At 41.1% G+C, this 14,078-nt stretch overlaps 1 protein-coding gene and 1 long non-coding RNA gene across 3 annotated transcripts; one reads left to right on the top strand and one right to left on the bottom strand.

The window, feature by feature from the left end:
* The first annotated feature begins 517 nt into the window (after positions 1–517).
* Taf1 (TATA-box binding protein associated factor 1) lies at positions 518–13,853 on the top strand. The gene is made up of 13 exons (XM_022815857.2): positions 518–758; positions 1,024–1,220; positions 3,030–3,399; positions 4,976–5,195; positions 5,327–5,534; positions 5,841–6,407; positions 6,770–7,513; positions 7,864–8,621; positions 9,933–10,945; positions 11,161–11,441; positions 11,582–12,050; positions 12,264–12,854; positions 13,103–13,853. The coding sequence occupies exons 1-13, from the start codon at positions 518–520 to the stop codon at positions 13,342–13,344; spliced, it is 5,901 nt and encodes a 1,966-aa protein (XP_022671592.1). The 3' UTR covers positions 13,345–13,853.
* LOC111254720 (uncharacterized) lies at positions 1,215–4,299 on the bottom strand. Of its 2 annotated transcripts, none has more exons than XR_002675154.2 (3): positions 3,990–4,299; positions 2,385–2,521; positions 1,215–1,628 (listed from the first exon to the last, which is right to left on the bottom strand). It is a non-coding gene; the product is annotated as an uncharacterized LOC111254720 (long non-coding RNA). The 2 variants fall into 2 exon arrangements; XR_002675155.2 differs by having other exon boundaries at positions 4,014–4,299.
* Positions 13,854–14,078: the final 225 nt, after the last annotated feature.

The following is a 14,078-nucleotide window of genomic DNA, read 5'->3' as shown; positions in this document are numbered from 1 at the left end:
ATATATTACTACCTATATAAAACAGTGCGTATTTAATCAGTGTCGCTGTGAAAGTATACAAGTTTTTCAGTTTTCAACCAACAGCTGAAAGAATAAAACATTGATTTGTTACCATCGTATGACCCTACGTATGTGCTGTTGTCTAGTATCAGTTTCTGCCTGAAGCTGCCTTCAATTCAAGTACGCCTTTCATGTGAATTACAGTTCGGAAACATGCAGGCTCTAAGTAATACATGGCAATATAGCTCAAACTACTGAAAACCAGTGACTACCTTTTTATAGAGATGCTCGTATCGGTAATGCTTGCACGCACATGATCTTGACGTCAAATAGGACAACTGAAGTCACGGGCTGGCCGAAGGGAGCGAGATTAGATAATCCTTGACTATAATATCTGAATACGAGATGGCTATTCAATAAGTTCCTTTTCGTATGGGCCTTAGTTTTAAATTTTAAATGTTGAAAATTACTTCTTGAGTTACAGAAGTGCGGAGGTTCAAGCACGAGATACAGAACGATGTCGTCAGACGAAGATGAGGAGATGGTCGAACGCAATGGCTGTTATCCCGGTGATTCCACGGGCGTCTTGACTAACTTGTTGTTCGGAAATGTTAATGCGGAGGGCGCCCTTGAAGATGATATTTTCGACGATCAGGCTCGACGGAGCCTCCACCAGCTAACTCAGATGGGGGTTGGAGGTCTTGTCCGTGAGCTGGCCGAGGAATGCCAGGAAGAAACTGAGGTCGACTACACACAAGGTGAAATACGAAATTAAATACTGGCTTGCTAAGGTACACACCAGTGGGCTAAAACATGCCATATAGTTTGACGCCGTAGTCGTACAAATCATTACTATAGTAGTTCTTTTCACCGTAATAATCGGTCCACTATTTATTATATCTACTATGCTGAATGGTTGCACCCCTTGCACTTTTCTATCCGATGATTTGCTATAGCAACTTCGGCAGCTAAGGTCGTCGTGGTCGTCTTTTGCTGACTGCTTCGTTTATCGTCCACTTCCAGGAGAAAAGTCTGCTGCGGCGGTTGACTATTCGGACGAAACGGAGTTGGCGGACGAACAGCTTGAGGCCGACGACAAATCGCGTATTCCGAAGGCCCATCGTGGTGAGGCGTTTGAGGGCGGCGGCCAACGGAATGGAACTGGCGCTGGGACCGGACAAGCGCCAGATTCATCGCCGGTAACAGCTCCATTATTGGAGGTAATAATTTTTTGATGTATTTTCATTATCTCAAGCATTATAAATGTTGACGATGATCTTCGGATTTCACAAGTGATGACTAGTCGGCCGTATACAGACACACAGGTGTTGTCACTCGGACGAGGATCGTGCGGGCACTCTGCACGTGTTAATCTTCTGCGTTAGACCGAAAAGGGGACGACCGAGGGGCTCTACTACAAAAAAGAGGCACAAGGCCACCCCAGCCCGACCACCATGAAAAACAGATAGGAAGAAAAAGGAAGCGAAAGAAACAAAACACAAGTAGATAACACAAATAGTATCACCATGTTAGGCAAGGCAAGCTGCGAGGAAGCTTTTGATAGCATCAAACCATTTGACTCAGAAAAGCAGGCGGACCATTGAGGGCGCAGGTTCAATGCAACAATCCTATATCAAGCAAGAGAGACATAAAGAGAAACGTAGATTATACACTAGTGTGGAGTGACATATTTTTTGTATCAAATAAATCAGTTTTAATAAGTTTACTCTATTTAATGTGAATGAACACCAAAGAAATCTGTCACGACAATTCGATTTCGCTTCGTACGTAAACATCTTGTGTCGTGACAATTGATCATCGATCGATGCTTCCATTAAAAGTGAATGCCAAAGTTCTTTTCGGTCATCATTGTAGTGAGCTGTAGTGAGGGCTGCAGAAATTCAGGGGGGCTGTTTAACCATTTTCGTGCCAAATGTTGCCAAATAAAGGTGCCAAATGTTGCATAATGCTTTAACGTTGTAAGGTTGGCTCATTTATCTACGAATAGAATGCATCTATAAATACTGTGTGTAGATGCTGCATTTTTACATCGAATATTAAGGTTCTTAGTTATTTTGCTTATGTATGTTTATCTATGGAGCATTCTTTCTCTACGTACATACGTCGTCGTTCCTGAAAATAATAATATTGGATGTCTATTATTACGATAACTGAGACATAGAGACGACTCCTCAATCATAACCTATATTGGGGACGGCGCCGTCCTATCGAGAAAACCGTACAATATAGGTAAACAATATACTCATATGGAAGTAATATACTATTGACAGGTTAAGACTGGTTATTGTTTTCGCTCCAACGTAAGTATGGAGAGACAGTTTCTTCCGGTAACACACTATCCAGGTTGCTCCAGGTTGACTTACCATACAAAATTCGATTATGTAGTTTTGTAACGGCTATTCATGTAGGAGGCTTCGGAGCACTTTGCCAGGGTAGCACTGCTTTTCCGAGAAATATATTAGCTTATTCACATTTTCTATAAGATGGTAAATGCACACGCCTAAAGGATAAAAAGTAAACCAAAAATGCGAAACAATTATTGGGCCCTCAGTTAGTCAGGTACATGAACTCACCCGCGATAACCTGAAGTGTTCAGGGTACATAGCAAGAACTTAATGACACTCGTGGTATTCGAAAATAAGTATTTTTTCAAGTATAATGGGAGGCATATAAAGCTACTTTAGTTTTTACCGACAGAGTAGTAACCGCTGCTAACCGATTGAAAGGATAGTGACATCTGCGATTTGTCAGTTATACGCTGACCCCATTATTAGACGGTTGTACAGGGTTAATGAACATCACAAATTTTGTGATCCAAAAAATTCGTTTACGCATTCTCGTACTTCTTAGTGCCATCTAATAAGTCAACATCAATGATTTATTGAGTTCTCTAAGTTATTATAAACGTATTGATAGAATTCACCTTAAAACAACAAGTTCGTCTAGAGTAACATACAACTGTCAGAATGAATAAAAATTAGTCTTTATTCATGCTTGTTCTGTTGTAGGAGAAGGAAAAGGATGATAAGGAAAAGAAAATGACGCCAGAAGAACCGAAGCTGGAAATCAGTAATAAGTACGAAAGTGCGGGGGAGCCACCTGCAAACGCCGACGACGCCAACGCCAAAGCCAGTGACAACAATCACACCGATGACATTGAGAATCATGACAAAAGTGTAAACGATGCGATGATTAATACTCCTTTGGCTCGTATGCTGCCTGAAAAATATCGTCATGCTGATGTAACCCGCTTATTCCCACACTTCCGTCCTGGTAAAGTGTTACGATTTTCGCGTCTCTTTGGCCCCGGTAAAGTTAATAGCCTTCCACAGATTTGGAGAGGCGTGCGTCGACGACGCAAGAAAAGAAAGCACGAAGGTGAGCGCATTTGGAAACAGAATATACATTTTGCTTGGTATAATTAAGCAATTAAAACAAACTGTCTCTACATTACCTACCGAAGCTTCAATATAGCATTACTTCAGGACCCATAATTCGCTACCTTCAAGCGATTAACAAATCAGCTATGCACGACGGATCCTATGTGCTTCTTAGTACGTGGACAGAGTGAATCTTTATTTTAAGAAAGCATGAACACTTTATGAATATGTGGGCCATACTTCAGGAAACCGAAATCGATGCATTTTAGAAATTAACATGTAGCACCACATAGGTATAAAACAGCACGTTCGATGGTTATTAAAAGGTAGAAAATATTCTTTGTCGTATATTGAACTCGACTGTATGTTGAGATTCAGTCCATAACCTACCTTGAACAGCCCTCCAATCGTAATGAATTTCTACACATCAGTTTTTACCTATGATTATGTTGCTGTACTTCGAGAAACTGAATTTTTATTTGCCTAACTAATAGATATCCATGCTCTAGCTTGCGACTGTTTGATTTCACACATGAGCGCACTCATTTTGGTATAGCAACTGTTATATAGCAGTAAAAAGGCACTAACACAGATCGAGGCGCCTGTTTCTACCTTCTGTTTCTAACTTCCTTTAGCATAGAACGAAGCGATTGCTAATAGATACACAGAACACTATTTATCCACAAATTAGTCTAATTCAGAGCACTTTTGCCGTAATCGCAGTAGGCCACTTGTAAGACTGTCGACTATATTTAGTGAGTTTCGTTGTCCTCATTGCATTATGTTCATTATAATAGCACTTATCCCCTTTAAAAAGTTGTCGACGGTGGCGCGTATCTCACTAAAAATACATTTCTCAGAACACATATTCAGTGCAAGTGGACAATGTGTATGAATAGACACGTATATAATTAATAAGTATAGAAATGGAATAACTATATCAATAATTTTTCTTGATAATTTTAGAAAGCTCAGTTGTGGATTATAAATAAATATTTAGCTTAGGAGACAACCTAAAAAACAACTAAGTTACTTCTAGAATATAGTGGTAAAATTAGGGTTTTACCGTCATAAAAATTCCTTGCTCTAAATTTTTTTTTTATTTTTAAAATATATTATGTCAGTCGTAATATATATATATATATATATATATAAAATGGTTAACATGGTATTAGAAAAAATATAGTTATTAGATTACAAAAAAGCTATTAGAGAAATAAAGCATTTCTAAAATAGAGAAACAAATCTACGTATTTAAACTAAATTAGAAAAGCTACAAGAGGCAGTATTTTTTTTTAGTGACCAAACAATAAGATTAAAAACCATTTTGCATTCTGAATTTGGCAATGGACCGTTTGTTGTCGTATAGAGATTAAAACGCTTGATCCTTTATAAAGAAAATAAATTTAATTATTCAAATAATTATAAGTAACCGTAGCCAAATCAAAATTCGGGAAAGGCAGTTCAAGTGAAATCTGTTGCAACTCTGTAATATCATATTGAATATAGTGTATCATAGAGCATGTCATATAATTAAGGTTTTTTATTTTCATAATGATCATAATTTTCCCTAGATGCCTCTATCAACCAGGAGGAGCGTGAGGTGGTGCTTGATATACTGGACAGCGATAATGTGCCTCTGGAAATGTTGGAACCCTCGGAAGCGGTGGATTTCGATGCAAAAGACGAGGATGAGGAAAAGCGCGAAAAGGTCAAAGAAGACGAGGAGAGAACAACTCAAGATTCTGGACAGCCCGTAGTCGCCGATTTTCGCTTCGGACCTGCGCAGTTGTGGTGGGTAAAGTTAATGGTATCTTCCATGTTTGGTGATAAATGTGAGTGGAAGCACAAAATAACGGATGGTGCAAAGTATGCACAACAGAACAATAGACGTTTCATGCTAAAACTATTTTGGCCTTTGACAGGTACGATATGTTTGGGATAGGCGAAACGGGAGATACCCTTGATTATGGCTTTAAACTAATTCCTGAAGAGGAGAACAAAAATATGGATAAGTACCCGCATTTAAAGCAGTTCGAACCTTCTGAAGAGCATAGTGACATCCCAGAAGATGCTTTCCTAATGGTGACGCAGCTACCATGGGAAGACGACATCATCTGGAATGCTGATGATGTAAGTGAAAGTGAAGGGTGCTATAGTATATTGCTTTGGAATTCGAGTGAAGGAAAATGTTTTCCAGGAAAAATAGAATAAAGTCATATATTGACTTCATTTTACTTTCCGGTCTTGGGCAAATGATGACTATAAGCGATGAATGTTGGCCTTTGACCATATAGATTGTGTATTTTTGCAGATGTTGAAGTTAAGCGAATGATTGAAGCATTGTTTATGTTTTTATGAAAATGTGGTAATGATCTAATCTGAAACTGAGCACCCGGCGGGTATTTCACATCAATTTATTAACATTCTTGTTTTCAGCATAAGCATAAAGTAAACACCACAGGCAAAGGTGGAGTTCATGCTGCAGGTTGGGTGCCTTCAATCCAAAATCGTACGTTTTCACAGCAAAAGCCGCCCCCAATGCCCACTTTAACCCCACTACAGCCAGAGAAAAATGGCCATTTCTCAGCTGCAAACCAGAAATCGCACCAGATTGCCCAATCAGCATTGCAAAAAGCTGCTGCAGCGAAGGGCGTCAAACCAAATACTGGTGAAGATACAACGTGGTATTCGATTTTTCCAGTAGAGAACGAAGAGTTGGTCTATTCACCCTGGGAAGAAGAGGTAATTTGGGATGCACAGGCTATGATTAAGGTTCCAGCACCTCAGATGCTTACGCTTGACCCGAACGATGAGAATATTATACTTGGCGTGCCTGACGATCCTGACCCGGCGAAGATGCGTGAGCCGCAAACACAAATAAAAGAAAAGAAGAATCCTAACAAGGACCCACTGAGGAAATCTAGAATTCTTCTGGGTAAAGCTGGTGTAATAGCCGAACCTGAACCCCAGAGTCCACAGCCTCCAAAGGAACAAGATCAAAAGGCAAGCGTGGATGTTTTTTTCGTTTGTTCTAGTAAATTCATGGTGATCAGGTGGGTCTAGGCTTGAAACTGGAGGTAGACATGCTTTGTTTCGTGTTTGAGGTCGGTTGTCTGAAGCAATGCTGGCCGGCGGTACGAAACTTACGACTCGCAACATTGTTTTAGTGTAATGTATTTCCGCGTCAATTAAAAGCCTTGTTTCATTAGCTTAGCTGTACCATATGAGATACATATATACGCGCAATTTTACTACGCATTAAATAAGTTGTTGTGTAATATACAAACGTTGTAATTAAGCGTACGTGAACCTCTCAACTTTTCTGAGTTAATTGTTACACAATATTCTGTTGTTGTTTTCTACAGGATCCATACAATATTTCAAACGATGAATTTTACAACCCGCGCCAAGCACAAGATTCAGCTCTTAAACCGAATGTAGGCGGCAATCTCATTCAACACTCAATACCTGCTATCGAGCTGCGGCAGCCGTTCTTTCCGACTCACATGGGGCCACTCAAGTTGCGCAGTATCCATCGGCCGGCGCTCAAACGCTTTTCCCATGGACCTTTGGCGTTGCCTGGCCCACACGGCGTTATTTCATTGCTTAAAAATATTCGACGGAAACAAAAGGAACGCGACGCCGAGCGCCAAGCCAGTGGCGGCGGTGAAATGTTCTTCATGCGAACGCCCGAGGATTTATCTGGCAAAGATGGTGAATTGGTGCTAACCGAATACAGTGAGGAGCATCCACCTTTGGTCATGCAAATTGGTATGGCTAGCAAGATAAAAAACTACTATAAGCGTAAACCAGGGAAAGATCATGCACCTGATTTACCATTCGGGGAGATGGCCTTAGCCCACACTTCACCGTTCCTTGGTCAGTTAGCGCCGGGCCAATGTCAGCCCGCATTCGAGAACAATCTGTTCAGAGCTCCGATGTTTGAGCATCGAATGTCCAAAACAGATTTTCTTATTATTCGAACGAGACAACATTACTACGTCCGAGAAGTTGAGACTATTTTTACAGTCGGACAGGAACTTCCGCTTTATGAGGTTCCTGGTCCAAACTCTAAGAGAGCAAATAACTTCATCAGGGACTTTTTACAGGTATGTAACTATCTTATTACCTTGTAGGAACATGCTCCACAATGGATACTATGTGTTTTAAATGGATACTGTGTTTCTTTCTTTAAGCCATGATCCCCATGGTTTCTAATGGTCTCATTGGACTTTTCTATGAAATGGCGTGGTAACCATCTGCCAACGCTGAAACCTGAACCAGCGATGGCCGCAGGCACATGGTTACACTGGCAACGCACTAAGAAAGATGAGCATTAGCCCTTCATAGCACCTCATCCCGTGTTTAAGGTATTAAAAATGTAAGAAACCAATATTGTGTTTAGTTCTAGACCTTAGGATGACGTAAAATGCGATACGCAAACTTTCTGTTCATGCAGGTGTTCATCTATCGGCTCTTTTGGAAATCCCGTGACCACCCGAGACGTATTAAGATGGAAGATATTCGCAAGGCATTCCCCAATCATTCAGAGAGTTCAATCCGTAAGCGATTAAAGCAATGTGCCGATTTCAAACGAACGGGTATGGACTCGAACTGGTGGGTTCTCAAACCCGATTTTCGGTTGCCAACCGAAGATGAAATACGAGCAATGGTCAGTCCTGAGCAGTGCTGCGGCTATTATTCGATGTTGGCTGCCGAGCAGCGCTTGAAGGACGCTGGTTACGGGGAGAAAAGTCTTTTCACAGCTGACGAAGAGAACGAGGACGACCTACAAAACAAAATCGATGATGAAGTAAAGACAGCACCGTGGAACTCCACGAGAGCGTTCATTCAAGCCATGAAGGGAAAATGCCTTTTGCAACTGGCCGGTGTGGCCGACCCAACGGGTTGCGGTGAAGGTTTCTCGTATGTGCGCATTCCAAATAAACCGGTGCAGTCAAAGGATGAAGAGCGCAAAGAGGCTGTTAAGAAGACGGTGACAGGAACTGACGCGGACTTGAGACGATTGTCGCTTTCAAATGCTAAAAGTATATTACGTAAATTCGGTGTGCCTGAAGATGAGATCAAAAAGCTTTCACGTTGGGAAGTCATTGATGTGGTCCGAACATTGTCTACTGAACAGGCGAAGGCCGGAGAGGACGGGATGGGGAAATTCGCTCGAGGAAATCGTTTTTCAATTGCAGAACACCAGGAAAGGTTAGTATTATGCATTCTATGGAGTAATTATTGACCAAGACTTTAAAGCACACAGGTAAGGAAGCTACTTCAGGTGTTAATATAAGACTCACTCACCCTAGGATGCTGTGTTGATTTTTAAGATGATATTTTCTTAATCCTGAAACATAGGTCTTTGTTTAAATATCCGAATTCATATATATATGATCACTTCATCCTATTCGTGTATATATATATATATATATATATATTCCTAGGCACTGTTACTGCAAGCGTATCGTATAATCATATTACGCTTATTCAAAAGGTGATTTATTAGTTTTTAACTTATCCTTGTGAAGAACAACTTCACCTTCGTGAGTAACTTGTTTGGCTTCGTACAATAGGCACTATACTTCTGGGACAATGCCTTCAAGCGCTTCATTCATAGAACCCATCATCCATTGAAAACCGCCTCTATATCATTTTCATTTTTTAGTTAAAAAGTAAGTGAAATATTTCATTAATGCTATGTCATTACTATGCCACTACGAGAGAGCTGATTGCAATATTGGCCCGCGTGTTGCCAAAATTGGGAAACCCAAGCCCCGTACTTGAGTAACAGTTGAAATAATTAGGCAATGGACCCATTTTCAGATTATCTATTTGGTGTTTTTATCTCCGATCTTCCAGGCCACACATTGCGAGTCGTTAAATCCTGATGGTATCAAATGTTGTCATATAGCGAAATCATTTGGAACAGCTCTTTGTTCTCCTTTCCTACTGGTTGTTTATGTTGGGATTTACTAAAAGTTTAACTATCTCTTTTTGCGCTAAAAATGCTCCGTAACAGTAATGGGGCTAAGTTGTAACTTGGCAGATACTTCATAAAATTATTGGATTGAATTTGAACGCAATAGAACCTGAACTTTATCGACATCCGCTTTTAGTTGCTATCTGAAGCGTCGTTTGTGGTTCAAATAGGAATCTCTAGTTTTAAAGCACTGGAGCCCGTTTTGAGAAACGCTGTCAAAAGCTGCGTATTTTTTATACGATCCTCGTTATTGCACCTGTGTATTTTTGTTTTTCTATAGTAAGATTTTATCGCGCACAAAAGTGTAAACAAGCGAAATCAGTTAAAATCAGGCAAACAGAAAGCAGCGGAGAAAAGAAGTGTGACAAGCTTTAAATTTTAAAGGCTGTTTTGACGAAGGAACTGATTTTTTTTAATTATGTAAATGGTATGTTCATTTGCACGTGTCATCGCATGAATAAATATTCTAAGACTTTACTAGTGCAAAATCTGTCCATTATATATTAAGCACACATTTAATATATGATGATTTTGTGTAGGTATAAGGAAGAATGCCAACGGCTGTTTGAACTGCAAAACCGGGTTCTGTCATCACAAGAAGTTCTATCAACAGATGAAGAAAGCAGCGCAGGAGAAGAAGAGAGCGACGAAGACATTGAAGAAATGGGAAAGAACATTGAAAATATGCTCGCCAACAAGAAGACGTCAAGTCAGTTGAGCCATGAAAAAGAGGAGGCCGAGCGACGTGAACTGCAAAAACTCATCATGGGCGATGACGGACAACGAGGAAAAGGGGGTCTTAAAGACAAGAAGGATGATGAAAAAGATGGCACCCCGAAAATCCTCAAAATTTACCGAACTTTTAAAAATAGCAAAGGAAAGGAGTATGTTCGCATTGAGACTGTGAGAAAGCAGGCAATTATTGATACGTACGTAAGAATCCGTGAGACCAAGGATAAAGAATTCATACGTCAATTTGCAATGTCTTTGGACGAAAGCCAGAAAGAGGAAATGCGCAAGGAGAGGCGACGTATCCAAGAACAACTGCGTCGCTTGAAAAGAAATCAGGAACGCGAAAAGCTTGGCCCCAATGCACCGTTAACACCTTCTAGAAAGCGGTTTAAAAAGGACGCGCCTCAGTTGAAACTTAAGTGTGGCGCCTGTGGACTTGTCGGCCATATGCGAACGAATAAGGCTTGTCCCAAGTACATGGACCCGCTTGCCGAAGATGGCAGTCCACAAGAGGTTCGAGAAGATGAGGAACCAGAAATTGAAGAAGAGGACGAGCCTGATAGCTCTATGGCCCTTCAAGAAGATAACCTCGTCAAGGTAGACGAGACCCGAGTAGTCCTGTCTAAGACTCTCATACAGCACGCTGATGAGCTACGCCGCAAGAGTCTCGTTCTGAAAATTCCAAAAGTACCGAAGCCGGCTCGTCGCTCGCGTGTAACTACCAGCACGACACAGCAATGCGACTATCTACGCAAACCCGCTCAGTCAGCTAATCGCCGTAGGACCGATCCACTTGTCACGTTGTCGTCCACCTTCGAATGTAAGTTTTTTAATGATTATCACCATTCAAAATGTTTTGCTCTTGCAATGATGCATTTCTTGCGGAAGTCTCGATTAGAACCTGATAATCGATTATCCTCAAGTTATTAGATTTTGCAATGATAGAATAAAATATTTGTGTCGTTTTTACGTTTCTATTGAACGTATATAATCCGCTGGGTGTGTATCTATCCTTTTGTTTCGTCACTTCCTTAGTGATCCTGAATGAGATGCGTGATCTGCCCGATACTCAACTTTTTGCGCATCCAGTTAACTCCAAGGCTGTACCTGACTATTACAACATCGTGCAGCGACCAATGGATCTTCAAAAGATTCGTGAAAAGCTGCATGACCATGCCTACCATGCACGAGAGGAATTCCTCGTTGATGTTAACCAGATCGTTGAGAATAGCAAGTTGTATAATGGTCCAAAAAGCCCACTTACCCACGCCGCCGAGCGAATGCTCGAACTTTGCTGTAAAAGATTCGCCGAAAAGGTACGCAACGTATCATATTATACGCGCTCTATTCTCTCTACGTTTAAAAAAAGCTAAACTATCAATCATTTAGCGTCTGTAATAATACACGGTAGAAAATATTGTTGTTAATTTAGTACAACGCCATTTGCGCTTCACAGGAGGTAGCACTCATGCGACTGGAGAAGGCGATCAATCCTCTGTTGGACGATAATGATCAAGTGGCACTGAGCTACATTTTGGAGAATATTGTCGAGCATTCTCTAAAGACGATCCCCGAGTCTTGGCCCTTCCACAAGCCTGTCAATAAAAAGTTTGTCAAGGACTACTACGAGGTGATCAAAAAACCGATGGATTTAGACACCGTTGTGGCAAACGCTAAGGCACATAAATATCACTCAAGGCATGAGTTCCTGGCAGACATTGAGCTCATGTACACAAACTCTGTTCAGTTTAACGGTGTTGACTCTCCGTTTACAGTCAAGGGCAAGGAAATTGTTGAGCGCTGTATTGAAATTCTCAATGAACAAGATGGCCAGCTTAGCGCTCTGGAAAATGCGATCAGCATGACGTTGGAAGCTGCCGAAACAGATTCGCTAAACGCATCGCGTCACGGCGATGCTGCCAAAGGTAATTATTGCATTATCTGTTATGTGTAATCCGTGCACTTCACGTAGTGAAACCTTTACTGTAAAACGTACCTTTATCTGAGCCGAACTACTCGCAACAACGCATTTATCCACGTTAGAATCGGACTTAGTATCGCACAAAAGCATCAGTTACAAATTACGCTAATATATATTACGATTATCAATTTTGTCGGGTTTGTTCGTGAAAAAACAGGCGAAGAAGAAATGGTTGACGTGGAAGGCGAGGGTCAGGATGACGACTACCCCGAAGGAATGGAGGAGGGAGATTTTGAAGGGGACACAGAACATGAAACAGAACCAAATGAGCTGGACACGGCAGAACAAGAGGCAAACAATCCGGAGGGTCCAGACGGCAGCGAGCAGGAACAGCAGAACAATCTCGGTCAGGATCTCGAGATGACGCCGGACAATTCACCTGACCACTCTGACCACGATGACAATGCCTCACACTATTCTGACGACGATAACCGGGGCGTGCTACTGACGCGAAGTGGGTTCCAAGCTGCCAACAACAACCCGAGCACTCAACAAGAAGATGAAGAGATGATTGACGAAAATTACGATCCTTCGGAATTTCTACTGCAGGGTGACTTCCAGTTTCAGAACAACCAAAACCAAAATGCAAACGGCCAACGTCCTAATGACGATCAGCAACAACAGGCCGGCGACGATGAAGATGTTGAAGAGGCCGCGCAGCAATCAGGTGAAGAATTTGACGAGGACGAAGAAGCGGTTAATAGGCAACATCGAGAACAACCCTCTGACGCATTGTATGACACCGGAGGTTAGTAATAATATAGTAACACTACACTAGATGTGACAGGAAAACAAAATACACGTACACTGTGAATATGTTTCTACTTCGAAGCTTAACAACGCTTCTACATAGTAATAATAATAATGAAAGTTAGCGGAAAAATGAGCCATTGGTATTCAGAAGTTACCTACACAGAGAGCAACGATATAATTATTAGTGACAGTGGCACGTACTGGGATAGAGATATATTTCTCACTGGTTTTCACGTTTTTCAGATGAATCAAGACAGGAGCCGTGGGCACAGGATAATCAGGATGATGTAATAGACTCTGATGGAGGAGCCATCCATAATGACCTCGTTATCTCCGAAAGCGAAGAAGAGAGGGATGCCGAAGACGAGCGTGAAGGCACCAACACCAGGAGAAGTCAGGGCAATGAGCCTCAGGCAGATGCCGAAGGCGACAATGATGCTGAGGACGGCCACGAAGATGACGAAGACGACGATATTTGGTTCTAAATTGAAAAGCGACGATTAAGTAAAAGAAAAAAGTCTAAAATTTTGCGAAATTTCTACCGAAGTTTCTTATCAACGATCCGTGATTCTTCTAAATAAGATATAGTACATATAATGTTATGTGTGAGAATAGGTGCTGGCGTCTGAATGCGATAGACCAGCATGGATGGATCAGCATGCAAGAGACAAAAATTGCTTCAAAAATGTAATAGTGAGATATGTATTTTTGAATAATGATAATACAGCAACCGTAGTTAGATAAATGTGTAATGGATTTGCAAATGGATTTTACCCATAAAACAGAGGGTAGGTACCATAGCTACCACTCGGTTAATTGTCTTTGAAGATTTCGATTATACATGTGACATAACCACGTTACAGATTTCCTTGGCCGTGCTGTTGTATGGACATATTGTAATATTGCAGAACTGTTGTATATACTTGTGAAAATAGCTATTTAACTAAGTAATAAATTACTCATATCCACCAAGAAGGTGAAAACTTCAGCGATACTCGTAATTTGTCATTGCTCCAAGTACGGGTAAGATTGTTCGGATGTTATAACGTCGTGACATTAGTGGTCACGCCTCCTAACTCTTCTAGGAAAGCGTGCCTTCCTTTTCATTTTTACAATTATTATGAACTCTACACAAAAACATTTTCTATACATTGTTGTATATGAGAAGCACTTCAGCGTATTATAAAAGCATATATCTGGAATAGAACCTCACTGAATC

Source organism: Varroa destructor, unplaced genomic scaffold (genome assembly GCF_002443255.2).
Source record: "Varroa destructor unplaced genomic scaffold, Vdes_3.0 BEIS01000007.1, whole genome shotgun sequence".
Taxonomy (NCBI): Eukaryota; Metazoa; Arthropoda; class Arachnida; order Mesostigmata; family Varroidae; genus Varroa; species Varroa destructor.
This window is presented reverse-complemented; position numbering and strand designations above follow the sequence as displayed.

What these genes read in the sequence shown, in the direction of transcription:
- Taf1 (XM_022815857.2), top strand. Translation starts at nt 518, where the DNA reads ATGTCGTCAGACGAAGATGAGGAGATGGTCGAACGCAATGGCTGTTAT. An exon ending in TGAGGTCGACTACACACAAG is followed by an intron (nt 759 to 1,023) that starts GTGAAATACGAA and finishes GTCCACTTCCAG; the next exon opens with GAGAAAAGTCTGCTGCGGCG. An exon ending in CGCATTGTATGACACCGGAG is followed by an intron (nt 12,855 to 13,102) that starts GTTAGTAATAAT and finishes CACGTTTTTCAG; the next exon opens with ATGAATCAAGACAGGAGCCG.